The 27,404-nt window shown below is 41.8% G+C and overlaps 1 protein-coding gene and 2 long non-coding RNA genes across 5 annotated transcripts in view; all 3 read right to left on the bottom strand.

The window, feature by feature from the left end:
* Positions 1–27,404, bottom strand: part of LOC133213161 (uncharacterized) — a 403,544-nt gene that overhangs the window by 148,724 nt on the left and 227,416 nt on the right. The gene's annotated exons all lie outside the window — the stretch shown is intronic.
* Positions 396–4,152, bottom strand: RPL34 (ribosomal protein L34). 3 transcript variants are annotated; one of them, XM_061355189.1, is made up of 5 exons: positions 4,102–4,152; positions 3,181–3,254; positions 2,980–3,079; positions 2,078–2,181; positions 396–523 (listed from the first exon to the last, which is right to left on the bottom strand). In XM_061355189.1, exons 2-5 carry the CDS (start codon positions 3,243–3,245, stop codon positions 439–441), a joined length of 354 nt encoding a protein of 117 aa, XP_061211173.1. In that variant the 5' UTR covers positions 3,246–3,254; positions 4,102–4,152; the 3' UTR covers positions 396–438. The 3 variants fall into 3 exon arrangements, with proteins under 3 accessions (XP_061211173.1, XP_061211174.1, XP_061211172.1); XM_061355190.1 differs by lacking the exon at positions 4,102–4,152 and adding an exon at positions 4,039–4,066; XM_061355188.1 differs by lacking the exon at positions 4,102–4,152 and adding an exon at positions 3,989–3,999 and having other exon boundaries at positions 3,181–3,257.
* The window catches only part of LOC133213160 (uncharacterized), a 138,215-nt gene continuing 128,794 nt past the window's right edge, over positions 17,984–27,404 (bottom strand). The window contains exon 5 of the long non-coding RNA XR_009725707.1: positions 17,984–18,492. This is a non-coding gene — a long non-coding RNA (uncharacterized LOC133213160). The remainder of the gene's footprint in view (positions 18,493–27,404) is intronic.

Raw genomic sequence — 27,404 nt, 5'->3', positions numbered from 1 at the left:
TATGGAACTGGCTTTGAGAAGTCAAGCAAGCTATTCCTCCCACCCTCAGACTCGAATAACTAACTAGCACATGCTTCTAAAAAAAAAAAAAAAGGTAACTACCTTACACATATATTAGCTCTATTCTTCATCTGACAAGCTATCTTCCAGTCCTTAGTTTTGTTTCCTTTTCTTTTTCAGATTACTCCCTTTCTTCTGAGTAAAGTCGTCTGATGACTTCATACAACTGCTTTTTAACCAGAACTCCTTCTACATGTTTGATCTGCCAGTCTGCACACAGCACAGGATCCTGACTTATGAGATTTGTTGCACCGAACCCCAGGTTCTGCATTATACAAGCTGTGAGAGGCAGCTCCTATCAGCTTTGTCTAGCACATGGAATGACTGGACACAAGAAAAGTGGAGCTTTCATTTATTGGGCTGAAACTGCAGTAAGATTCACTTTGACTTCTGGCTCTGTGCCTGTGCCTTCAACACTTTCACAACGATCTTCTGCTCCTCAATAAGAAAAGCTCTTTTGATTCTGGAAAGGAGAAAAAACCAACAAAACTTTAGGACATGTATCTACTTAAGTGAAAACACAAAAACCAGAATTATAATTAGTTCTGCTGTCTCCAACATTAATTACACATGTGGTGTTAGCTTCAAAAGTACATGAAAAGCAAAACCATCAATGTGCTTTGTCAGCATCAAGAGACAGGGATAGTGAACGAATGCATGAACGCAGCAATCTGCGGAAGAAGGCCTAGTGCATCTGCAAACTTACGGTGAGTGGCTTGTAGGCAAACAAGGTAACACCTGATGGCTGAACCCTGGAAAAACTCCCACCTCCACTAACTTCAAGGGCAAAATCAAAACTCCTCACTCACAAATTTAGGCATTCTTAAAGTCAGAACTGGTGTGACCAATTGCAGTCAGCTCTCTTCCCTGGAACTACAGAAAACTTTATGCGAGTCCAGTTACCAAAACAAGACCAGTTCCTCTCAGGATTAAAGCTCCTATGCATATAAAGCTCTGGCAGGGCAAGCCATGCCTGAAGATAGTTGTCTCTGAAAGACATGTAAGGCCACCATGCAGACGGACACAACAGCACTTATACACCAACAGCCCACTTGACAGCTTTGAGTTAAAAGCACAAACACACCACTTCAATGCTGTTCCATGTGCATTCTGTATATATGGCTACTTCTGCAGCACACAAAACCTACCAAAGACGCCTGAACAGATGCAGAATAAGGTGCACTTTAGGCAGAATAAGAATAAAGCATACTCATGTACTAAAAACGACCTACGAAGCTCATAAAGTGTTTGGGAAAACATGCAGAAAAAAGACTGTCTTCTAACACTGGGAAGCTACGCTACAGATCTGCAGCTGTAACAACTAGTCTCCAGTGGCATCTAACATGATTCAACTTAAGAACTCACACAAGAAAAAAGAGTGCTGGCTAGATCTGTACAACAGATGAAAGAACTGGCATTAGATTGCTGGCTCCAGAGATATGCTTTGATTACCATTTTCAGGGATGTCATTCTTTGTAATACATGTTTTTCCTCAAACTTGCCAAGTAAGTATAGGACATACAGCTGTTACATAATAAAACTGAATTCAGTGACATCCAGCAAAGTCCATCTTAAAGCTTAACCATATAAAGATGCTTATATGAAATCAATCAATAGCTCTGAATCCCAAACTGCATAAACAAGCCTAACTGATCTTACACTAGTATCTTTGCAGAATACAGGAGAGCAGGCCAACAAGAGAAAAACCTTTACTTTGTGGGCTCAATATAAAATATAAAAATCCAGGATAAGCAGAGTGTTTACCACCAAAACAACAGTGCAGTAAAAAATAATGAATAACAAACTTGCTACAGAGAAGTTCCACAGCAGGAATTAGCTCAAATCAGAGGGATAAAATTGCATGCATCACTACTAACGTGCCTCATGCCTGACCCTCTCATTTTACTATATCAAAGCCAGACACGTGTTTTCAAAGTTTTGGTCCACACTAAGAAAACACACAAGATGTAAAATGTCATGCAAAGTACAAGAATAAAGCCGGCTTTCTTAAGCTTACCTGTCACGGACACACTTGGCACACATGGAACCACCATAGGCCCTGCTAACGTGCTTCTTTGTTTTTGACAGCCTCATAAGAACTTTAGGACGCACAGCACGAACCTACAGAAATCAAAAAATGAGAAGCGTATCATAAGAGAGTACTTTGGGGGTGACAGCAGTATCAAGAAAATTCACTTTAATAACTTAAAATAGCAACAATACCTGAAGTTGGCTATTCAAGATGCAAAAAAGTAACTGAAATCGCAGCTTGTAATATGTGCCAACTTCAGTATTCCTAAGCTGATCTTTTCATTCTACCCCAGGATTTCACCTATAGATTCATTAAAAAAAAGTAAAATTAAAAAAAAAAAGACTGTTTTCCCAAGGGTCTGCTGGGAATATTGCTCAAATATTGATATTACTCAATACTGCTGAGTACTGACTGATCAATACTCCTCAAATATTGACATTACTCAAGCATTCCTACCACTGTTAAGAGCAACAGTGTTACATCAAGAAAACAGTTTGGAGAAAGACATAATTTTAAAAACATTCTTTTTTCCTAAAACTGAAAGCCAACCTAGCAAATCCAACCTAAAGATTTCTAAACCTGGTACAGAATCACCTCAAAGAAAACTTCAGCCAATTGCATCTTATAAAAACACAAGAGTTCAGATATAACAGCAATGAGAATCACAAGCAAAAGTGATTTCTGTGGAAGAACTTAAAAAAGGCACTTATTCTTTTAGCTTTCATTTTACCAGTTAAGTTTTATAATGTTTGGATAAAAACATTTTAAGAAAGTTTTTCCAACAACAATTAATCAACAAACAGACATACTATATTACATACAAAGACTCTCTGTAGGGGAAAAAAAAAAAAAATTAAAAGTCATATGCCAGCAAAGCTAAGACTTACACCACGAAGTCTTCCTGGACAGATACCGCATGCTGACTTGGGAGCCTTCCCCACTTTCTTGGTGTAAAGGTAAACAATCCTGTTCCCGGGTGTTCGGGACCTAAATATGGCAGAAAAATACAGTTAACATAACAATCAAAACTTAAACTCTGCTTTCTCAAAATGTAGGTTAGGTTTTCATCAAAACTATGTCTTACTTACAGTCTGGTCTTGTTGGAAGCTGTGTTGTAGGACAACCTACGGCGGTAAGTCAGGCGCTGAACCATTTTTTACACCTGTATTAGTCAAAAATAAAGCAGTACTACTTTAAAGGCTCAACATCCATATGGAAGTTCACATATTACATTCACATGCACTGAAGCACTGGGCAAGATCCAAACCAACAGTTGCTGATTCTGTATTAAAAGAATTAAGGCATTTCCTCATCAATGACAGCTGACAAAACTACACTAAAACCCAACAAAATAGGTTGGCAGATAGAACGTGATTTGTGATGAAGGTTCATGTGAACTAATCTGAACACAGTTCAACATCCTGATCCTGTCTGTATGATGTCACGCTCCCCTAGAAAACTGCTTGAAACTTTAGCAGCTGTGTATTACCTAATCAACACAAGCTCCACTGGCAAGACTTAAAGCCAAGATGAAGCAAACACTACCTTCTCCAACCCTATCTGGCAGCAAGCTGTATTAACCACACTCCAGACCGAAACCAGAACCTTCCCCGGGCAGAACTACAACGCGACGAGGGCAGCGAAACCCTCAGAACCCCGCTCCTACAGCGGCGCAAGGGAGCAAGGCCCCGGCAGCCGTAACAGTCCCGCAGCTCACACCCGCTGCCGAGCCTGGCACTTCTTGGGCGCCGGGCTGGTGGGAGGCGAGGCTCAGCGCCGCAGCACCGTCTCGGTGCGGCCCGGAAGACACGGGCTCCTCTTGGGAGCCCCTCAGCAGAGGCCCGGCCTCCCCGCCGTACAGCTCTGGCCCCTCCACCGGCCCAAACGCGGGCCGCAGTGCCGCCGGCCGCTCGCCACAACCGCCGAGGCCTCTGACCGCTCCCCACCGCCCGCCGAGTCGCGGATGGGGGTGGATGAATGCTCACAGAGCTAGGGTACACCCGCCATACCTGGTGCCGCCGGACCCGGAAGAGGAAGCTGAACCGCGCGGGTCAACATTGAAATAGTGACGCTCTGAAACGCGGAAGGAATAGTGGTGCATGCGTGCTGTGGCTTGTGTTGGCCCGGTTGTATAGGTGCCGCCATGTTGTACGGAATCGGAGGAGAGAGGGTAGTGCCATGTTGTACGTCTGGGGCCAGGCGGGGCGCCGCTCAGTGGCAGGAGCGGGGAGCAGAGCCGGCGGCGCGGCCAGCGGAGCTGGGGAAATAGTGTGAGCGGATGTGGTAAAGCACCACAGACAGAATCACAGAATGATTCAGGAGGGACCTTACAGATCACGCAGTTCCAGCCCCTTGCCACGGGCAGGGACACCTTCCACTAGACAAGGTTGCTCAAACCTGGCCTTGAACACTGCTAGGGATGGGGCAGCCACAGCTCCTCTGAGCAACCTTTGTCAGTGCCTCAACCACCCGCAGAGTGAAGAATGTTTTCCTAGTGTCTAATCTAAATCTCCCCTCTGTCAGTGTAAAGCCATTCCCCTTGTCCTAGCACTACACGCTGTTGTAAAAAGTCCCTTACCAGATTTTTTTGTAGTCCACCTTTAGGCACTAGAAGCTGCTCTAAGTTCTACCCAGAAAACTTAGAACTTCTCCAGGCTGAGCAAGCCCAGGTCTCTCAACCTGTCTTCATAGGAGAAGTGCCTCAGCTCTCTGGTCATCTTCATGGCCCTCCTCTGGACTCAGTCAAGCAGGACCACATCCGTTCTTATGCTTGATTTCTCCGCTTTCCCCCGGGATCCTGTGCCCATGCTCTCTTTCTTCCCCCCCCCTTTGGAGTTCTGTTTGGTTTTGGTTTTTTTTATGCTTCACTGAAAAACTTTTTCTAAAATATTAGCTTCTTTCCTCAGAAAGAACATTTTGTTCTTTGTTATGATAGTTATGTACTTGAAGGCCCATAAGCCATTTCTCAGACTGCTGCTCTCAGTTCTAAATTACAAGTCACTCGTACATGAGTTTGCACGCCAGACTGGCAGATAACACACATGGGCAGGCACTCGAGCAGGAACATAAAGATATATAAATGTTTCTCTGCTGGTTGGAGCCACCTGACCCAAAATTCTATTTCCAAGCCGTAAGTACCTAGGAAAAGCATAGGGGAAACATAACAAGGCTAGCTGATCTTTCCCGTAATACACCCTCTCTACATTCAGCAGTTGGCATCGTGCAAGGTTGCTGAGCTGGGTCGTGTTCTCTGGCTATCGTATTTAATGGCCTCTGGTAGATCCCTGGGAAAAAAAGGGAACAGAAACGGCAAGAGCTAATGGAGCATGGTTAGTCAGCAGCCAGAAACAGTGTTCCAGTGGTGCCAGATCTGCCAAGTCTGCAGTTATTAAAACAAACACAAAGAGCTTCTCCTATCGACCCCTTGCAATTTCATTAAGCACTACTTTCTCAGGAAGGAAAGGAGGAACTCTCTCTGGAAGGAGCCCCACCTAACTACATGTCTTCTCCCAGATGTTTTTTTTCAGCTCTCATCCGCACATGCAGGTCCCTGACAAAGCACATTGACAAGCAGAGCTGGCCTCTGTGTTCTGAAATGGGTGCCTGGATGGTGATAGGAAGTCCCCCACCATCCATCTGTGGCCTCCCTAATGGATCCTGCCACATGGCACTGACACATCAAAGACTGAGAGATTTTAAAGCACAAGTTTCCATCCCTTCTGTTCCCCAGTTCCTGCTGCTGGTGGTAGTCCCACTCTGCCACACAAAGCTCATTTCCTCCTTCTCACAGTATGGGTGAACACGCTGTGGCCACTGCTGCAACTGATGCTGACTTGCACGGGCAAAATCTTCGTACAGTATCAATTGGAAATCACCATCTGTGAGAGGCCCGGGACCAGGCCCACTGTCTGTAAGACCTGAAATGCTCCTTTGCTCCCCTGGCCTAAGCAATGTTCTACAAGTTAACCAGGGACTGAGTATTAAATATGTAGGATGTTGCTGCCGTCGTTAGCAGCTTCAGCTTTGCTTTTGGAGAGTAGCGGGAGCTCAGAGAGCTTTGATGTGTGCTCCTGGCCTTATTTACTGGTTTGAAAGTTCATTGTACTGCATCCTCTCTGTTTTCGATCTATAATTATTATTTTGGTTAATTATTGAGTCTTTTTAAGTGCAAATTATGGACACCAGAATTTTTCTAATTCATGAAAGAAGAGAAAATATGTATGAACTAGATTTTAGGGTACATTAAAAATCAGAGCGTATTTCAGATGACAAGTACACTTCAGAGCAATTAGAGTATTTAATATGGACTTTGTAGGCCCAGGACCCTGAAGGGAATAAGAAAGCCCATTAAATCAGATTAAATAATCATGCCTAAATATAAAAGTGTAGCAGAATCCAATTGTTAAATAACAACACTATTAAATTATAATGGAATAGTTTTGTTTAGATGTTGTCAGTGCAACAGGTAACTATTTTATTATTGAACAACAGTACTGATACTTTTTGAACCTACCTAATTTGGGCTCTAAACTCAACTGGTGTAAATTTAGGAGCTGTCACTTAAATTCCAGCAGATTGCTTCTGCTGATGCACTGGCCTAGTTTTTTAATCATTTTCAGTTTGTTTCGTAAGAGGAACAGGACCATCAGGCAGACAGCTACCCAGAGCATCTAGAAATTTCAGTTTTATGACAACTGGTTTAATGCTATCTAATGTGGGAAGATTTTAAGCAGGAGCTCACTAAGCCCGTTTTGTACGGATTAGTGCTAGTCAAGTGATTCTCTCATGTTCTCTGCCACTCCTGCCTCTTCACAGGACCAAATTTTCTCTTTTGGGAGCATTTATTTTCCATGCCCAACATGTTTCATTAACTCTTTCTACATTTTCTTCTTTCCTTGAAAAACAATAAAGGGGACAAATCAGCAAATGCACAACCTGTCACCTGGGAAAACTAACAGTGGCATCCTATAAACCTCATATTTTCCCTTCTAGGATGGTAGTGGAATCACAGGGCCTAAGGATGTGGGCTTTTTTCCTTGAGAAAACTGAAGGTTGGTTTCCAGGGTGTATTTGCTTATTGGCAGTGTAAAATTAGAAGCCTGTTTTCCACCAGAGATAGTTAGGAAGATAATAATCTCTGATGGCAGATTAGTATTACGGTACTGTGTGTTGTGTAACCTTATCTAGGTGTTCCTGCTCCGGCAGGGGGATTGGACTAGATGATCTTTTGAGGTCCCTTCCAATCTCTAACCTACTGTGATACTGTGATACTGTGATACATTTTGCACCAGCCAACACGTTGTGACTGCATTCTGTTCACTGCATCAAAATAACACTTTGTTCCCAGTTTAAGACCAGTTCTTGGTATGTTGACCATCCTTGCTTTCTCTTCTGCATGGTTCTCTCCTTATCTCTCTTTTTGCTGAAAGTCCCCTATCTATGCGCACAACCATTCACTTGGTCGCATGGTAGGTTCTAGCAGAGTAAGAGCAAGAGTGCTTAAATGAGTAAAGCTCTATGAGCTTGGCAGGACTCACAGAAAGTATCCCCCTTTCCTTTTCTCACCCTCCTGTCCCACACCCAGGGATTTCCCAGGCCCACACCATAAGCTTCAGTTGAAAAATGAGAGATTGCTTTCACTTATATTCACTTGCTATTGCACCAGTCTAGACTGGCGAATTCTAAGAGGCATGGGAAGGAAAGTAAGTCTGTGTGCAAGCATATACAGGGTACTGCAGAGAGGAAAAAAAAAGGTGATGGCTGGGGGACATGCTGCTCCTGTTAAGCCACAGCCACAATACTATTTCTGTGAATGGTGGATGTATATGTGCTTTAGAAATGTCTCATTGAAATCAGAATCCAACCTCAAGTGCTGCATTGGTATCACCAGCAGGATTATGTCTGTAAATGAGGGAAGGAAGTGAGAAACAGAAAAGTACTAGTAACAACTGGAAAGAACAGAAAGAAGAAGAGGTCCTACAGTCCATTTTCTCTCCAGAGCTATTTTTTTCTTAAAAATCCCATTGCCTTTCCTCCTTAACTATGTGGCATGTGTCACAATCTGATTATAGTCATTTATATCAACATAACCCTTCCACAACACAGGTCTTTGCAAATTACATCATGAGAAACTGTAGTTCATTTCCATTTCAGTAGAGCTTGTTAAACAAGCAAAATTATTTTGTAGCAAAGGGAAAAACAATTTAGTGGAATGCACTCCTAGTATAGGAAGTACATAACATCATATTTGGGTCGAAACTTTTTCTGTCAGAAATGTCATAACCCCATAAGAAAGAGAATTAAAATCCCGTTATTTTAATTTACATCTAGCCATGAGATAAGTAAAGTTATCATTGAAATTCTAATTAAATAGGATGATTGACTAAGGTAGGACATCAAAGAAGAGAAGTGAATATGATAAGTCAAAGTCTTATTAATTAGTCTGCGTGGAAGAAATTCCTGGGACGTCAAGCTGAGGCTGCTGCAAGGAGAAAAAAAGCAGACAAGAAAATGTGTGTTTCTTTGAAGTTAGGAACTGAGATAGTGATGGAGGTAATTGTGTCTGACTGGATCCAGTAATGAAGAGCTGTAAATCAGACCTAGGAATCGGAGGAAAGATTCTAGTAACGAATGTGGCTGCCCCCCTGCTGCGAAGAAACAGAATGCAGAGCTGACTAATTGACCCAGTCTATCTCCCAGTAGCTCTCTGTTATTATTTATTAATTTTTAATTTCTGAATTATTTACGTTCTGGGAAATTATTTTTGACAGCCTGTTAGGCGTGCCAAAGTTAATGGAGGATGAAAGGACCGGTACTAGAATTAGCAGGGATGTAGTCACAGGCTACTGAATTTAATGATTTTGGAAGGGAAAATTGATTTCACACAGCGTGTCACTTTATACTACTTTAGGGATACACCAGCTATTTGATTAATTGAGGAATAACCAACTCAAAGTATATTTGAAGTGTAAATGAATCACAGTGCTCAGCTGTTTATTTTTCCCCTTTTCTGATGAGAACACTGAGTTTGCTTAAAGTTGCTGATTAAAACCAATACAGGTAGCCCCATACTCACACCTGCTTACTTGCTCCTGCCTTGGAGAAAAAAATAATAAACTTCACCATCTGGAGGAGACATGCAATCCTCCATCTCACCTGGGACAGAGTTAGCCCTTTCCACACAACACCCAATTAAACAGGCTTTGTGCGTACTCCCCCTCCCTCTGCTGAAAGTGTTTTTAGACAGAGAAGAATACTGAGCCTGCAAGCAACTCATGCAGCTAAATGTGAATTCTGCACAGTGGTGGCTCCTGGCTGCTTTTCCTCTACTCCCTAAGATGAAGCAGGGGTCCCTGGCCTACGACATTCCCAAGTCACTTCTCCTGGTACAGTGGTGTTATGCTGGTCTACATATCTACAGGTGGGTAGCAGTGAGAAAATAAAGGGGCTCTGCAAAGCTCTGCCAGGCTTCATCCTCAGTGTCAAATGTAAGCTGAATCCTGTCTGCTGCTCACGTCTAAGCCTTCTAGCCATCTAGGCATCAAGGGCATGGAGGCAATATTTTCCTAGCAATGAGTATAATGCTGTATGCAGCTCACATCTCCAGAATGATTCACACTGCAAATGTCTCCAGAGCTGCTCGGGATCATCACTTGCTCCTTCCTCCAACAGCAGCTGCCTGAGGCAAAGAGTATGGCTGCATTTCATCTGCCATACAGGGAGGATGTGCCTCCCAGCATCCTGCACCCAGGATCAAAGGGACAAAGCACCCTTGCTGACATGACTTCCTATGGCAGAATTGTATAAATCATTTAATTAAGGTCACTGTAATCACCCACGTGGGCACTGGTGGTAGTTACCATGATTTTGGATTCAGATGGCACAGTGTGACCTCCAAAAGGTCAATCATGCATCAGGTGCTTTAAAAAAAAAAAAGAAGTGCTCATGATTTAAAGACACATTAAAAGGTATAGGGAGGTTTTGCTGCTTAGGTTCTCTAAGGGGTATATACTTCACTTAAACATCTTGCTAGGTTATTTTCCTGAGCACTTCAGGAGAGCTAGGAACATTTCTTTGTGATGTTTTACTGACAGGAACATGCAAAGTTAGCCTGTTCTTTTCTGTTGCTGTTTGGATTATACTAGAGGCAATTAGCTATGCAAGAAGGATCAGCTACAACAGGGTGTTAAAAGAGATGTGTGACCTGTGGCCTCTGCTCCAGGGATTGCTACTTTATCACTTTTTTTAATCATGTGCAGATTGGACTGGCTTCTAGAAGAAAAAGCGTGATTCTGTGATTGTTACTAAAACTTTCTAAAGAAAAAATACTGTACACGATATTGAAAAAACAGCACAAATTATGATTTACAAGATTGTACTTTTTGTTTGTAATAAAATTGCATTACTGAAACTATACTCATGGCCATTCAACTCTGAAGAGTTCAGTTACTGGTGGCAGAATTGAGTGCCCCAAATTTCACAGAAAATGTCCTATATATTTAGATGATGGCTTAAAAAACAGTGAGTCATATCTTCAGATGCTACAGAACAATTAGGCAACTTATGCTACTTGAAGATCTGCTTACAGTTTTAAAATGGTCAGTGGATAACCAAATACATTCTATATGTATATGTAGAAATTAACCCTAAAATATTTACATTCAATATATGCAACTAAGTAGTTGGATGAAGATGATTTAGTGTGCTCTGCTGTTCTATCCTGGAACGAATCCATCATAGATCTGGCTTCACCCTATTTCAATATTAAAACAAAAGGGATATGGTTGCAGTGCAGCACCCTGGGAATTCCGCTCAGAAGTCCAATTAACAATAACTAATTCCCCATACTGCCTATTTACCCCTAAGAGTTGGCTAGATATAATAAGTCATGCATTTTACATTTAAGCTTTTAATGCCCAAAGGATAACAAAAATCTATCCTGATCACTTCTTATTTTCATCATGTGAAGACAGAAGAAATCATCCCTCCTTTCCCCTTCAGTTAAATGTATCCATATCTTTGCACTAAGTCTATTAAAGGAGCTTTGCCCTGCCTTCTACCTACCCTATTTGCCCATAAATGCTTTCCTTCTTCAAGAAGACAGGAAGGTAGCAATCCTTTTGGGTATGTTTTCATAGAATCATAGCATAGTTAGGGTTGGAAAGGACCTTAAGATCATCAAGTTCCAACACCCCTGCCATGGGCAGGGACACCTCATACTAAACAATGCCACCCAAGGCTTTGTCCAACCTGGCCTTGAGCACCACCAGGGATGAAACATTCACAACCTCCCTGGGCAACCCATTCCCTTGCCTCACCACCCTAACAGGAAAGAATTTCCTCCTTATATCCAATCTAAACTTCCCCTGTTTAAGTTTTCACCTGTTACCCCTTGTCCTATCACTACAGTCCCCAATGAAGAGTCCATCCCCAGCATCCCTATAGACCCCCTTCAGATACTGGAAGGCTGCTATGAGGTCTCCACGCAGCCTTCTCTTCTCCAGGCTGAACAGCCCCAACTTTCTCAGCCTGTCTTCATACAGGAGGTGCCTCAGTTCCCTGATCATCCTCATGGCCCCTCTGGAGTTGTTCCAACACTTCCATGTCATTTTTGTGCTGAGGACACCAGAACTGCACACAATACTCCAAGTGAGGTCTCACAAGAGCAGAGTATAGGGGCAGGATCACCTCCTTTGACCACGCTCCTTTTGATGCAGCCCAGGATATGGTTGGCTTTCTGGGCTTCAAGCGCACACTGAAGCCAGCTCATGTTCATTTTCTCATCGACCAACACCCCCAAGTCCTTCTCTGCAGGGCTGCTCTGAATCTCTTCTCTGCCCAGCCTGTAGCTGTGCCTGGGATTGCTCCGACCCAGGTGTAGGACCTTGCACTTGTCATGGTTAAACTTCATGAGATTGGCATCAGCCCACCTCACAAGCGTGTCAAGGTCCCTCTGGATGGCATTCCTTCCCTCCAGTGTATCAACCGAACCACACAGCTTGGTGTCATTGGCAAACTAAAACTTCTGTTTTAAGTACATATTAAAACAACGTAGAATTATTCACCTTCAAATTATTTACTGCCCATGCACTGGACCAAGCATACTACCCTTTAGACTGTCACACTGTACTGCATGCAGCATACACTCCCCTCACACTGGTGATAGCTCACTACAGGAGGTATCGAGGTAGTGACCTGCTATGAACATATTTTAAAAGTTAGAACTCTAACATAGTGTAAATGTTAATTACTGTGCTATAACATGCTAAAGATTAGGCAAATACTTTCAACAACTAGAATTATCTTCTGCAGTTCAATTTTGCTTACAGTGTAAGTCTGACTTGAACCAAACTCTCCAAAGGTAAAAATCAAACACGTTACTACACACTTTAAACGTAAAAGGGAGAGAAGCAGAGAGTGTGTGAATATGTACACATAAGGCTTTAGATATTCCTCCCTAGGTAGAACCTAAACTGTACCTTAAAAATTTGGGACACATTAAAATATCTAGGTGTTTATCTGTTCAGATACACTTTTATTGGTGTTTAACAGAAAAAAATCAAGGCCATTAACACCTGTATTTACCAAGTTTTGCAACAAATAAATAACATAACACAATTGACATGGTTGAAGGGAATTTGGAAGAAAAAGGAAGTTTGAGATGAAAACAATGGAACGTATAAAAAAATGAAGCATATCACACTGCTTATAGCAACATAAAACATGACACTGTGCTGAAAAAAATGCCTGGATCAATGTTAGGTATCTGTGCCTGCAGAGCAGCGGGTTATTGTACAGAAAGCTGCCAACAAAATATTTCTGCAACACTGTACTCTTCTGTGCATGGCAAAAACCCCAGAAGGTGTTATTTTTTCTGAAAGCTGTGATGAACTTGGCTTATGCTTGGGATCAGACTGGCTGTTCCTTATGAGGGTTTCTGACTTGCATATTTGCAGATTCAAGGCCAAATTTCCAGAGGGGCTCATAGCCAGCTTTCCAAGTGCTCAGTTGCCAAGCTGTGAGCCAGGCCCAGGAATCAGGACAACTGAATGGGAACTGAGCTGTTATGAATATCCTGGACTAATTGGCTGATTCCCCTCTTAGCAGCTCTGCTTGGGACAGAAGTTGATACAGCTGAATGCAGTATTTCTGACATACTCAGATATGATTTTTAGTACCTGTTTTCTGTACAGAGCTGGCAGCTGCAAGAAGGAGCCTCCTCCAAACTTTGCAAAAAATAAAGTGCTGGCTGCATCTTGTTCTTGAGCAGAGTTTTAGATTGTGCTGCACCCTCCTCCCTGTGGGCAGCAAAAGGAGCAAAAGTCTAACACACTGGTCCTGAAATAGGCCACTATGGAAACAACATGAATCGTGAAACAGGGCTCTGTTGAGAGGAATACAATACCCACATTTGTGTAACACCCAATGGTCTAACTTCCTGGTTGCTGGGAAGCAGAGGAGGATGGTGGCACTAATGATTCTTTCCCTTCTAAAGCCTCTAGATTTTAAGTGCTTTGAGGAGATGGAAGGCAAGCATTAAATTTTGATTAAAGGGACACTGCCAGCTCACATTAAGCTTAGAATTTAGTGGCTTGTAACAGGCAGGTGTAGGTCAATTGGAGCTTGCATATTGGGCGTAAATACTTCTTTGCCACAGGGCAAAGACAAGCATCTTATCTTCAAGCCAAGAACAGAAGACATCAAAACTTAACTTGATTAGAAACAAAAATAACATGGTCCACTCTAGTTTTGCTGCTGAGGGAGAAAGTGCAGATGGGAGATACGTAGCTTCCCAGATGCTTAACAGCTCACCGGTTAAGTTTGGTGTGTGCGAAGCTCTTTTGTTTTTTGTTGTTTAATGTGTTTTTTAACAGTGATAAAAAGCCACACTAAAGCCCTATTTTAAAGAACTGGCTAGGGACTAGAGTGAAAGGAAAGGTTACTGCAGGTAAGCTGGTGCAGGGACTCAGCTGCACCTAGTAAATGCCTTTGTATCTGCTTTTCTTTATAGTGAATACATAATGAAGGTGAAGCCATCTTGTGTTTAATATATGGTCTATTGAAGCTGATGAGTGAGTAGCTTATTAGTTTCAACAATCAGAGATACTTCCTGCAACTCATTTTGCCTCTGACAGGAGGCAGATCCAAACCAAATTTTCCAAGGAGAGAGCCTAAAAGACAGCACCTCACTGTAGCTTTAACACACACTAACCCTATAGAAAGAGTATTACCCAGAACTTCTCATTCTAAGAGAAACAATGGCAATATCAATCCAGATTCTCACCTGATAAAAACCAGCTCCCTGAAAAGAGCTATGGTGATTTATGATAGCCAAAGCTCTGACCCCACATCCCAAAAAGTATTAGCTGCAGCCACAGAAATCTACTGCAGTAAAGGTGTAGCTCAGTTTGGTCTTGGATCAAGCAAAAGCTGGGTTGCTGCTGCAGATTTATCTGTTGTCTTTGCAATATTTACTCAAACAAGCCTGTCAAGGGAACAGGTTAAAGAAATCAAAGTGAAAGACAACAATGGCTGTGATTTTGTTCTTCATAGAGTATGAAAGAGTGAAGCAGACCTAAGATAACCATCCCTGTGGCTTCAGATACACTTTGGGTGCAGTGATAGTGCCTCCTCCCAGGGTCCCTGCATCAGGTGAGAGGTGCTCCCCAAAGCTGTAGTGTTAAGTATATATGGTATGTATGAGGACAGATGAAATAAGGCCATGCTACTGCACTAGAGATGGTATACCGAGTACAGAAGTGCGCTGGAACACAAATTGAAAACTACTTGTTAAACAAGGTTAATTTGTTCTCCTTCCACAGTGTAAAATGGCTTCAAACACTTCTAAACTAGGTCATTTGACTGCTCAAGAAATACATGGTGCTAGGCAGCTGTCTTTAGCAACAAGTTTATTGGAGAGTTTGATTGCATCCCAAAAGCATGCTAGATATTTCTGACCATATCAAAGAAAACTCAACTATATTATCAAGGCACACTAATGAGGTGGTTTGTTTAATTGAAATACTTTAAGTTTCCATGTAGTACAGCATGAAAAAATCATTATTTTCATTAGATGAGCTACTCGTTAGCTGAAAATGTAAGTTACAAAATATCACAGTGTGAGATAATAAATACATTGTAAAATGCATTAAATCCAGGTTATTAAAAAGAATTTCTACTTAAAATACATAGCCATGCAATTTGAGCATAATTCCTAGTATTATGAATCAGGTCTCTTCCTTTGAAAAACATAGCCGAACCCAAAGGACCTTATTGTGCTCTCATTGCAATCACTGTCAAAACTCTGAGCTATTATAGCCCAGGTAAAAAACTTGATTACTCTGTGTCGCCATTCTGTAGTAATGGGTCTTGCATATCACAGTTAGAAGTTCTGAGACTCACCTAAAGGTCCCAATTTTAGTCTTGAATTCATCAGTGCTCTGTTTGATGCCATCATTAAAAGTAAGCCAGGAAGCACTTTATAGCTTGTATTTTTAGAGTCAAATGTTCACCTAAAAGTATAAAAGTTGGAGAATTTGTGAGCTTTATGGAAGAGCAAACATCTTCATGGGGCATCTCCCATGTATTTGGTGAGAAGTAGTTTAAGAACCATATTGAGTCCATGATAAATTTGGGTGAAAAGGGAAAAATGGCTGGAGATTACCTCTGGAACAGATCCAGTCCAACCTTTCTGCTCAAAGCAGAGTCAGCTGGAACGCTTTGCTCAGGACTGTTTTGAGTTGGGTTTTGAGTATCCCCAGGGATGGCAACTCTACAACCTCACTGAGCAATCTGTCCAAGTGTTTGACCACCTTCATAGCAAATAAGTTTTATCTTATGTTTCGAATTTCCTTTATTTCAGTATTTCCTGTATTTCTGCTCTGTGTTCTTTACACCACATTGCTCAGTATTTATACAGATCGATAGAATTCCTCTTGAGCTTTCTTAAGGCTAAACAAGCTCAAGGTCCTAAACTGCATACCAAGAGTTGTTCCTGATCACTAGCAATTAAACATTGATCTGAGATGAGGAGAAAATTGTATTTTGGTTACTGATTCACAGATGAGCCTGGCCCATGTGAAAAAAGAAGAAAAGAAAAAAAGGAAAAAAAAAAAAGTAACATAAAACTCTGGTGCAACTATTGTTTTATGTAGTTTTACAACAGGGCCAAGTTTTATCCTTATTCACTGCACACACACCTCCCCTCCTCTTTTCTATGTCTTAGATTAATGAGGGTAATTTGTCCTCAATTCTCATATCAGTAGTTCATTCCTAACTTATCGCTACACATACCTCATCTCACTCACACTTCTCTCTCCTGCCTTGATGAGGGATTAGTTCACCAGCACTTTGAAGGCATACTTACAGCATTACTCTGTCACTAATCTAGCCAGCACAGGTCACCATGGTTGTGCAGAAACAGCCCCAGGTTTTAGCAGCCACATCTTAATTCCTGAGGAGCCCTGGGCATACATTCAGGTTGCCTCCACATGTTGGCATTCAGTGATGTTGACATGTCTTCACAGCTATTGCTCTCCCTGCCAGCTAAAGCCAAGTGAACAACACTGTACAGTGCCACCAAGAGCACATGGACATGGGAGGAAGAGATACAGCACGACTGCTGAAAGATCCCTTTAGCCGGCAAGCCAGCCAGCGATTCAGGAACAGTGTAGAGATTACAGATGGTGCAATAATCTCACAACTGGCCAAATTTGGAGCCTAAGCAATACTTACATGTAGATGAGCCTATATTAAAGGCTGCCAATGTGACAGCAGAGAAGGCCAATACTGAGGCTTGCACAGGAATGGCAGGCTGCCCCCATGCAGCCACCTGCTGAGATCATTGATGCCAGAAATGCAGTAATCCTGGTAAGGCAGGTGCCTGGGGGGATCGGGTCCTTAGTCAAAAACAAAACAAAAACACAAGAAAGCAAGCCCAGGACACCTTTATACACCTTGCAAGAACCCCTCTGCTGTCAGCTGCAGACTGTGAACTCCAGAGGCTTGAGCGCCAGAGGAGCTGAACCCCATGCTCCTGCCTCTTTCCTCAGTTATGAAAACAGACATTTCTTTCTTCACAGAGGCAAAATTGCACATCTCTGAGTTACTTCTTGCTTCTCTCATTTTGTGTGGGTTTTGTTAAACATTTTTATAAGCCTTTCCGTTTTTTCTTTTTTTTCTTTTTTTTTTGGTTCCTACTGGGGCCAGGAGGGATGTGGCTTGTAGATTGGTTAGCTCTCTTTAATAGGGCTTTTCTTATCCCATTTAAGTAGAATAAAGAAGCTTCATTTGTTAGCTTAAAAAAAAAAAAGACTTTAATTCTTGATCATTGCTCCCAAGAGAACCCAGTTGGAGTTCTCTCATCATCACTGATCAAGTCTGAACTTTTTTTGTTTGCTATTCAATTTCATTTGCTTTCATCATTTCAGAGCACTAACAGGCTTTCAGCCCTGCTGAAAGAGAGGACGAGACTTTAACCATATTGCGGTAAAGTCCCTGTAGCAATGGAAAACTGCTATATAGCATTCAATCATGTGCTGTCCCTTCCATAAAACCTGCATTTACACTGAATTAAAATTAATCTGCTGACTATTGTAATAATAATAATAAATACTCCAAGTGTCTCTTTCTCCTTTTATATTATTTGCTTGTTGTAGAGAGACTGTCAGTTAAATTCTCTGATTTCAGGCCAGAGAGAAATTTTATCTCAGACCAGTATAAAAATCCTTCTGATTACTAAACTGCTGTAGATCACCATCTGGATCTACTGTGAAAATGAAAACCAGTGAATGAAGCTTGCTTATGCTACAGATAAACTTGCTCTGATGTTTTATAAATGTGTTGCTTGGGTTTTTTTCTTAAGGGATCCCAAGGATAGGTTTACAAAGGAGATTAGCATAGAAAGTCTGGAAAGCAGTTTTCCAGTTAGGATACATCCATCCAGGCCCATACTCTGACTGCTTGTGCCTATCATCTCCTAAGACACAAGATGCCAGAGTGGGATTTTTATAAGTAAAATCTTTCCTGGATTTGCTCTGTGACTGCTCCTTGAGAACGACTATTACCCAAACTCTTAGTCCTTGCACAGGGAGAAAGCTGTTGTGATAAACCGATCAAATAAAAGCCACTGCTGGACCATTCCCAGTAAGAGTAATGAAAAGCCTATCTCCCAGCTACCATTTTTGTTCTTCAGGGTATGGGGAAATAAAACCAGTTTCCAGAGAGGGTCTGGCTAAGGCAGTGAGACCCTGAAGTAGTCTATCTGCTCAGCTTCTGGTGCTTTCCAACTTAGTTTCTGTGCTTATGGTACTCATCTGTACTTCTACTTTTCTCCTGTTTCACGGTTCACATGCCTGAAGGAAGTCATCAGCATCAGTTTTGAGAGCATTAAAGTTGTTCACCTGGCAGAAACAATACAAAATACATGTTCCTTCAAACACAGCTGGCAGAGAGAAGGAGGCTTTCTGCTGAAGACTCGAAGGCAGGAGGTAGCCCTTTGCCAATGAGAAAACCAGCCCACTGCTCCTTCTAGTGAGGAGCTGTACATGGCTCCACCTTGGTCCATCTGATACCACTCAAATGCCCCAGATTTTCAGTGCTTGAGGTCTGCAGACAGCTTGTGGTTTCTCCTTGGAGGGCTGGACTCTGGGAAGAGAGCTCTCTGCACCTTGCCAGTGCATGGGAACAGCTGCAATTTGAAACACAGAAATACTGTTTTACCCCAAGCAGTTTCCAATTAATGTGCAGATGGAAACCACATAGATGGTCTGTGGGAGAGAATACTTGCTTGGCAGAGAATGGGTTATTGCTTTTATGAAATGCCATAAAAGCTCTAGTAGTAGAATGCCTTGCCTTTTAAGATTCCAGCTCCCCATTCAGGGAGCTCAGATTTGTACCGAAGGACTGATGTTGCTGGAATGTAAACCTGCAAACTGGGATGCAGAAGATAATCAGGAAAACACAGGTTTTGTAAAAATTATACCATTCTGTATACAAGGCTGGGAAAAGTAAATTTTGCAAGGGGGGAACCTGTCACAGTTTAGCTGTTGGGAGCAGGAAAGAACTTAGAAATATCAGTGGGCACCAGCAAAATAGTGGGTACATGAGGAAAAGCCCAGAAAAGTGCACCTTCTCTCACTCTTGGAATCAGCATACAGAGCTGACGGAATTTTCTTGACAATTCATTTTCAAATCCTCACAGCTTTATACAGAACATGTCATTTTTCAGCTTTAAACACCACAATTAAGTTGATGTTACAGTGGGATGCTCCCTTCAAAAACTGTTATGTCCTGCAGTTTACCAGTGTGAACACCCTGCCATCCCTTACATAGCTGAAAGTGCTGCACACCTATGAATATGAAAATCTTTATTTTGAAAGGACTAGAGGACACTGGTTAATCCCAATTTTAGGCACCTCAGATTTAAACATTCCAGACTTTATTTTTTTCTCACGTTTCCTTGTCTGTAAAACAAAACCAAATTCAATCTTTGCTTGTCCATTGCGATTTTTGAGATAACTAACTGTACATAATTACTTTGTAAACAATTACTTGTACAGCTTTCAGATATCTTCAGATGATAAGTGATAGAAAAATACAGGGCATTATAATCTTTTCTGTTTTCTTTCTCTTACCATCATTATAACTCATTCTATTCCCCTATTTTTCCACAAGTGTTGCCCCAAAACAATGATAATGCCAAGCAATAACATCACCAGAAAGTTTAAAGTCAAGAGGTAAATTTTCTTCAGAGTTTTTTTTTTTATTAGCTAAATGCATTGTCATTCTAGTTTCCCAGCATGAATAGTACAGATAATTGCTCTTTTATCTACTGAGATTAGAGCTCATTAGGTCAGGGTGAAAATAAAGAGCCTTTACCATACTGTATGTGGAACACACTGTATGTGGAATCTACACAGTAGCTCCCACCTACTTTCATCATGTCCCAGGTAGATTATTTTGGGTTTTCACAACAGGTCAGTTATTATTTGGATTATTAATATAACCCTAAGCATATCCAGGAGATTGGATGGTTAATCCATGACTAATTTGCTTTGATGTATGCAAATAATGCACAGATTAAATATGTCAAAAAGCACAATGATCAGCTTTGCAATGATAAGCATTGCAAATGAAAATGCGTTCTGAACTGTGCATATAGGGTAAAAAATAAGTTATGATTTTCATGGGGATAAAACTCTAAACTGAATTTTACTGTGCTGTGCGTAACCGCATAGATCTTCTTCTGCAGAGGGACCCATGCTCAACAGAGGGCAGTAGAGGATGAAAATGTAACTGTTACCTATTCACTTTGTTGTGTTCAGATCAATTCTGTGAAATTCTTTTAACTGACTTTAAAATGGACTCTTTTATCTTGAAAAGGGAGGAAGTAAGAGTGTTGGCCATCTGGGAGACACACTGCAAACACCCAGATGTTAGCATCCTTCTGTACCATTTACTCCATCAACACAACATCCAGTTGTGCTGGGTGGGTGGGAGAGTGAAAGCATGGGAAGAAGGGATGCTTGCTTTTTTTCTGGAAGGGAAAAGTCACTGGTCCCGTGCCTTCACAAGGGAAATATCCTGGCATTGCTTTGTGACTGCAGTCTATTAGCTCACAGTGGCCCTAGGAATCAGCACTCCATTTCTTCAGTGAAAACAAATTAAAAGGTAGAAACTGCCCCATGCACGTGTTGCTATGATTATCCTGCCAGAAACAGCAGCACACTCCAGGTTACAACTGGTAAACTCCGCTGGCTTCAGCCCCAGCTGCAGAAGTCAAGTACCCCAGCTGGGCGCTGGGAGGAAATTACACTGCCCCTTGTGAGCAAGAGGCAGATTGCGCAGTAGTAGTCTTTGGCCTTGGCAAGGTGACTGCTGTGCTCAGGGCAGGGATATAAACTGTAGCGGTGGGGCAGGGAGAGGAAGCCAAAGCCTGACTGGGATGTCAAGGAGCTGGGGAACAGCCAAGGTGGAAGGTGGAAAAGGCCAAGGTGGAGCAAAAGCAGGGCAAATCTTTGAGCTGTATGAATGTACTGAAGTCTAGACCTAAATACCATGCTGGAGACCCTGCCTTTTGTTGAATTTGCAAGCACCTCTGTGGGGTGACCTTGGCACAGGTTAGGTTCTCTGAGGCTTGCATATATAATTGGTTGCTTTATGACACATGTCCCAAGAGCAGAATTTGGTTACAAGTGTTAAAAATAGCATGATCCTTTCCACAACAGTCACTGGGCAAAGCAATGATGGGATGTAAACCCACTTGTAATACAAGCCTTTTTGTACCTGCCAAACATGGATATGTTTGGCATTTCAGTGCCCTTTTCTCCATCTTTCCAGCTTGCTCCCACAGCATCATTCTCTGCTTTGCCAGGGGCCTCCCTTTCACTCTGTGTCAAATCTGCTGCTTCTCTTAGTTTTGTGACATGCAGCTCCAGTGCTGATGACCGCATTTCACTCTGTACTATCACCATGCCTGATGTCAACACCATGTCATGCCTGATCTATCATCCCTGACTGTGCTATCTTTGGTTAGATCCACAGCACTCAGTTAGCTATCATGAAAGACTGGGGTCTTTTTAATCAGCTATAGTAACTAAAGCTTACAAGAGTTCAGGTAAGTCCTTACATGTAGCTTTCTGCTTCTTCTTGCTCCCAATGGAGCCCACAGTACTACGTCAGTACAGGCTGTGTATTCAAGTTTGTCTTCCTCAGTATTGAATGAGAAATGGAGAAAGTCTAGTCTAGCTGACAACAAAAAGCAAGTCTGCTTAAAGAGAAGGACAGGGAGGAAGAGTCTTGTGAGTTTGGACAGGGGAATTTGAGATGTCAAATATTTTTGAGCCAGAACATGTTATGCAGAAGTCACAAATGTCGGATCTGAACTCAATTTAGCGACAGATTAGGAAAGGTCCTTGGAAGACAGATAAGAAGGAGAGGGAAAGAGTAGCTTCAAAAGGACACAAGGAAGTGTCCTTCATTGGACACTGATACAAAATGTCCATATAGAAGAGTTTTCAGTGGGATCCATCAGCAGCATAAGGTGGGGTAGAACAAGAGTGAGTCCTAATTTCCTAAATCTCTCCCAGCAGTCAGCACAGCTGGGAACCTTTCCATAAAAAACAAACAAGCAAATAAACTGAAAGGCAGAGCCACCACTCAGGGATTTTTTTGGATGGGTATTTGCCTGCATCAGCCAGAATTCTTCTGGTTCTTCTTTTCAATAATGTCCTATATGAAGCTTACTTGGGCTTCACTTAAAAAAAAATCGCAATCTTTCCCTAAATAGCTCACTCACTGTTCCCTAAATGCCAATATCTAGATGGCCAGAAGGTTCACCGGGAGAGAAGGAAGACACTGCTGTCTCCTCACTCCCCGGTGACTGAGCTCCTCTGCCTTATAGCTACCCAGCTGCAACAGTTCTGTTCAAAGCTGAAAAACTCCCACTGGTGATGCGAGTACGCTTGGGTCCCAGCAATGAGAGCTGCCTTTTGCAGATGTATGAGTGCAGCTAGCTCAATAGCACATTTTCCCTGGAGGTGATAAGACTGGTTGGGACAGTAAATAATTAGCTTTTCTGCCTTTGGCTATAGAAATGATTATGAATTTTTAAGCAATGATAGTGATTGAAGCCATTTCTGTTTGCTTCCTTTTAGCTGTGTTGCAAAGTTTAGCTTCAAGAAGAAAAATTCCCTCAGAGGAGGTTGACAGACAGGTGGAAAAATACAAAGATGCCAAGAGATCAGAGGTAAGATGTAAGTCAATAAGCATTAAAAACTGGGGGAGAAGGTCTCGATAAAGGGGGGTGACTTTCATAACAAAGGAATTATCTTTCTTGTTCAGTCCTTCCTTTATCTGATAACAGGCTATTGCCCGAGAAAGTTGGCTCCTGGGCAGTTAATTTCAAGCAGAAGTTGAACATGAAAGTTATTTTTTTGGCAGAAGTTACTTTCTCTTTTATTTATTTATTTTTGCAAATTTATCCTTTTTTTTTTCTTTTTTTTTTTTTTTTTTTAATTAACAGGACGCTGAAAGATACTGTGGAAAGAAGTTGTCTCTATTAAGACAGATAGGATTTTATCTCAGAAGTATACCACCTCCCCCATGGCCTGCTCAAGACTGCCTGGTTATGCCTCCTCTCTTGACAGCAGTCCTGCCTTCAGGACCCCTGTCCTCTCTGGCAGAATGGCAATAAAGTGTCCCTAACGCCACATTACAAAGTTGGCTCTTGATCAACCTACTTGGCACAGCAATGAACCTGGAGGTGCTTCAGGTTTTGCACACAGTGCCTCTTACTTACTAACTTTATGTCTTGCTAGTCAACTGAAATCAATATTAATAATAATAAACACATTAGAAATTAGTTATAAATGAATTATCATTCCCTGGAAAATGCTTCTAAGGTAAAACATGGAAGGATTTTTCTGAAAGTTCCTTGTTTACCTCTTCTCTGAACCTTGCAATTTTCTAGTGGTTTTAAAATCTTTACTAAAATATTCAGGTTTTTTCAGCTGCTCCTCCACTTTGTTCTTGACCTACCATTTGGCTGGGCCAGAAAGCAGCTTTATGCAGCTTGAATGTAATCTCACTGCTACATAGGTACAGCAAATAACAGAGTCCTGCTGCAGTTGCAAACAGGACTGCAAATCAGACCATGCAATAACAGCAGCTGATGCGCACTGAGGAGCCTGATACCATCACATCAGATGAATGTGCATTGAAAACCTCCTCAAGGTGGCAGTGAGGGCCCAGAACAATTGGCCTAAGGTGTGATGACTCTTAAAATATGCAACTGTATTATCCCACCATAGTACCATGTGCCGTTTTCCATGCTCAGAAGACTAGAATTGGTTGAGATTCCAGATTGGAGATGTTTTCAAACCAGTGGGAGAAGCTGAACGAAGCTCCTCCACGTCCTGCAAGAGGGAGACCAAAACATATTTCCCAAAAGAAGGATTTTCTGCCTCATGGCGGAAAGTTAGGAGGCTGAACAAAGGAAGGAATGGGAGCTTCTGCTAAACAGAGTAGCTCTATGACTTTAAAATGCTGTTCCCCAAATTACTGCATCAGTGTACAGCTGCCACAAAGAAGACATAATTTCTGACTGGTTGAAGTGGCATCAGGGTGAGTGGAGTGACCAGTTAGAAAATGCAACTGCTTGTTTACACAGCCAAAACCAGTTCTCTTCAAAGTCTTCCTTCATAAATCTGCAGTGATGTTAGCCTTGTCCCACACCTTCCCATAAGCCAGGATCAGGTTAAGTCAGCTCTCTGTAAAGTATTGGTCTAACCTGTTCTCAAGTGTCCCAGTGAAACATCCAGAGGAAACCTAATTTCCAAAGTATAGATTAAAATTTCTTTGCTGCAAATTATGTTGACTTACTTTTGTCCTTCTCACAGTGGCCATGGAGAACAAATGATAGCTGTTCTCTTTAAAGCAATTGTTTACATACTGGAAAACTCATATGTTTTACCCCATAGTCTTTTTCCTCTAGACTAAACAAACTCAGTTTCTTCAACATTTCCTCATCACTCATGTTTTATAAACCTTTTATCATTCCTGTTGCTTTCCTCTGGACAGTCTCCAATTCATCTACATCTTCAATTCTGCTTTGGCCACAGCTGACAATCTGTCACCAAGAAATATGCCACACTTCTGACTGAGACGTTAGAGATCTGTTACCAGATTCAGCATTTTTTCATGGTAAGTGTAAGCATTTTAGCTTCTGTTAGTACCACTAAACATATATATAAAATAAGACAAACAAAACAAAACAAAGCCTCTCTTTCTTGAACCTGATATGTCAGTTTTGCACTCCAGCAGCTGTTCTCTTTATAAAATGCTTACATGTGTTCCTTCACACTTTCTCCATCTAATAGCATGGCTACTGAGGCAGCCAGGAGTCTTGCAGTTAGCAGCCCTTGTGGAAGAGCCTCTTACAAGGCAGTGCAATTAAAGTCAGCATTGAAAGCATTTCAGATAATCAAAAGACTAACCAGGCCCCAAATAGAGGCAGAATCAAAGAGCCTGGTGTGGAAAGAAACCCAGTGACCCTGAAGGCATTAGCAACCAACCCAAAGAGATTAGATGCCAACTGAGGGAAATGGGGGAGGAACTACTGGCATCAACAGTGGAACAGCAAACAAATCCAGGAGACTTCAAAAAGTGAATAACTGGGCTACCAAACTACATATGTTTTGTAAGTATTTGGGTTAAGGATAAATCTGTGTGGTAAGAGTGCCCAGGCTTGGTTTAATTGCCCACATTGGAAGTCATTGGGTGTTTCCTCCTTGGTATCAGTTGCAGCTACCATCAAACACTTGCGTAGTTTTGAAAGGTTCCATACTCACAGTCAAATCAGAAACAATCTCTTGGCTTGTGCACTCAAAAGCTCATCTATTTTATTCATCTGTATCAGATTAATCTGTATGCAACACATCAATATCCTTAAGCTGTGATAATTGCTGTCATGAAGCTTGAAACTTTTGCTTGTGGGTTGTTTACTCTAAAGGTATACTCAACTTAAGGGCAGTCTCGTTTCCAAAGATTTCTGTTCCTTCTCTGGCCTGACTGAAATTGCACAAAATACTCAGCAAATTATAGAGTCAGCAGCTCATCTCTGGTTAGAGCTGTTTATCAGGAAACTTCCTTGACTGCAACTTTGGACAAATTCAGGGATCCCTCCTGCCTGCTGCCTGTTTGCTAAGCTAAGCAGCAGCTTTATCAGCCATATATTGGCTCTAAAAATTTTAGGAGAGAAGCAAAAACTCCACGTTGTGTGTGTGATGGAGTCTTTTTGAATGATAGAACACGGAGCAACTCATCCTAAGGGTGAGACCAGAAAAAAAACAATTTGGTGCAATTAATTTAGCAAGCTTTCAGCCTGATGTTTGTTTAACCAATGTGGATGAGAGCAAAATACCCCTACAGCCCCTTTTAAACACCTCAGCTAAGAAAATAAGCTTGAGTGTGCTAAAGAGCATGTTGATATCCCAAGGGACCAGAGAAAGTGCAACAACAGAGCGCCTTATACAGAAGGGGGAGTGTTAAGCATATTTAAACCAAACATTTCTTTCCCTTTCCTTTGGGATAAAACTATTTCCCATAGAAACTAAGGCTGTGCCCCTACATGTGTAGCCCGGGGAGGGATGCTTTGATGTGAAAGAGAATCCTGGTAAAGTACCGGATGCAGAAGCCAGTGTGGAAATAGGAGGGACTTCCAGAAGCAGGAAAGAGCATTGTCCCAGAGGGGCTTCCATCACCCCCCCCCCCCAGGTCGTCACTCAGACTGTCTGGCTAGTTTCCTCCTGACAGTCACTTTGCTGTAAGGAAAGTCTTGTCTTAGACATGGGGCAAAAGTTTATAACTTTTCCCTTAGACAGCTGGCAAAGGGAAAATATGAGATTTTATGGCATAATCTAGATATTTTAAAAAAAAGTGAAAATTTCATGAACTATAAACCAAACTCTGCTTTCAAGTGTACCACAGAAAGCTTGGAGAAACCATAATTATTTCAGAAAAACAGGAGTTCCATAAATTGGTTTTAATTAAGGGAAAAGGGGAGAATGATTTAGCTCTGTAGGTTTTTAGGAGTAATACAAAGAAATGAATGTGAGAATTACCACAAATTTCTTATGAGTGTGTGCACTCATATGCTGCTGGACCTATATGGTAGGGTGAAGGGAACCTGCACACAAAGTGCAGATGATTTGCTTTAGGTTACTGAAAGGATAGTCTCAAAGGCATATGGTGTGGGATTGTGTGTGTAAACCTGGTATTGCAAAACTGAGAGCCCATGGGGACCCTGTTCTAGAAAAGAATCTATGGTGCTTTTTCTATCCATTCCTTAAAAAAGCCAACATTACTCTCCCCTTTCTTTACCATTCACTCAGATTTGTGCTGGTTGTGGCCCTGAACTCCAAGAATCAGCTTAGGCAGAAAGCACTGCTAGTGCCATCGTGTGACATACAAAGAGTCATCCTCCTGCATGCCCATGAGCAGATTCTGGTTGCATGCAGAGTTTGTTCAGCAGCAGCAAAAGACAGTATGAACCATAATAACTTGTTATTGTACAGTAAGTCCCTTCCCACAATCTAAGTTTTCACCATTATCAAGTTTTTTGCGGGTACTGTTTTTGAAACAGCTGATAGGGAACTGAAGTATCGTTTGATCTGAAGACCTTATCTAGGCAAATGACCCTACGATGGTAACGGGTGAGTTTTGTTTCTGTAAGTATTGCAGCACGAGGCTTATGGATAATAAACGACATCATCATTTCTTTGTATGTTTTGGCTTGCAGTGACACATCAAGTGA

The sequence above is a fragment of the Neopsephotus bourkii genome, unplaced genomic scaffold, assembly GCF_033783945.1.
Source record: "Neopsephotus bourkii isolate Nb327-2 ecotype Australia unplaced genomic scaffold, CSIRO-AGI_Nbou_v1 NB_787, whole genome shotgun sequence".
NCBI lineage: Eukaryota > Metazoa > Chordata > Aves > Psittaciformes > Psittacidae > Neopsephotus > Neopsephotus bourkii.
Note: the sequence above shows the minus strand (reverse complement) of the source record. Positions and strands in the feature narration are given on the sequence as shown.

Excerpts from the sequence above, each read along its gene's own strand:
- RPL34 (XM_061355189.1), bottom strand. The coding sequence starts at position 3,245 with ATGGTTCAGCGCCTGACTTACCGCCGTAGGTTGTCCTACAACACAGCT. Across the intron at positions 3,080-3,180 it reads GCTTCCAACAAGACCAGACT|GTCCCGAACACCCGGGAACA; the intron begins GTAAGTAAGACA and ends TGCCATATTTAG. Across the intron at positions 524-2,077 it reads GCCAAGTGTGTCCGTGACAG|AATCAAAAGAGCTTTTCTTA; the intron begins GTAAGCTTAAGA and ends TCTCCTTTCCAG.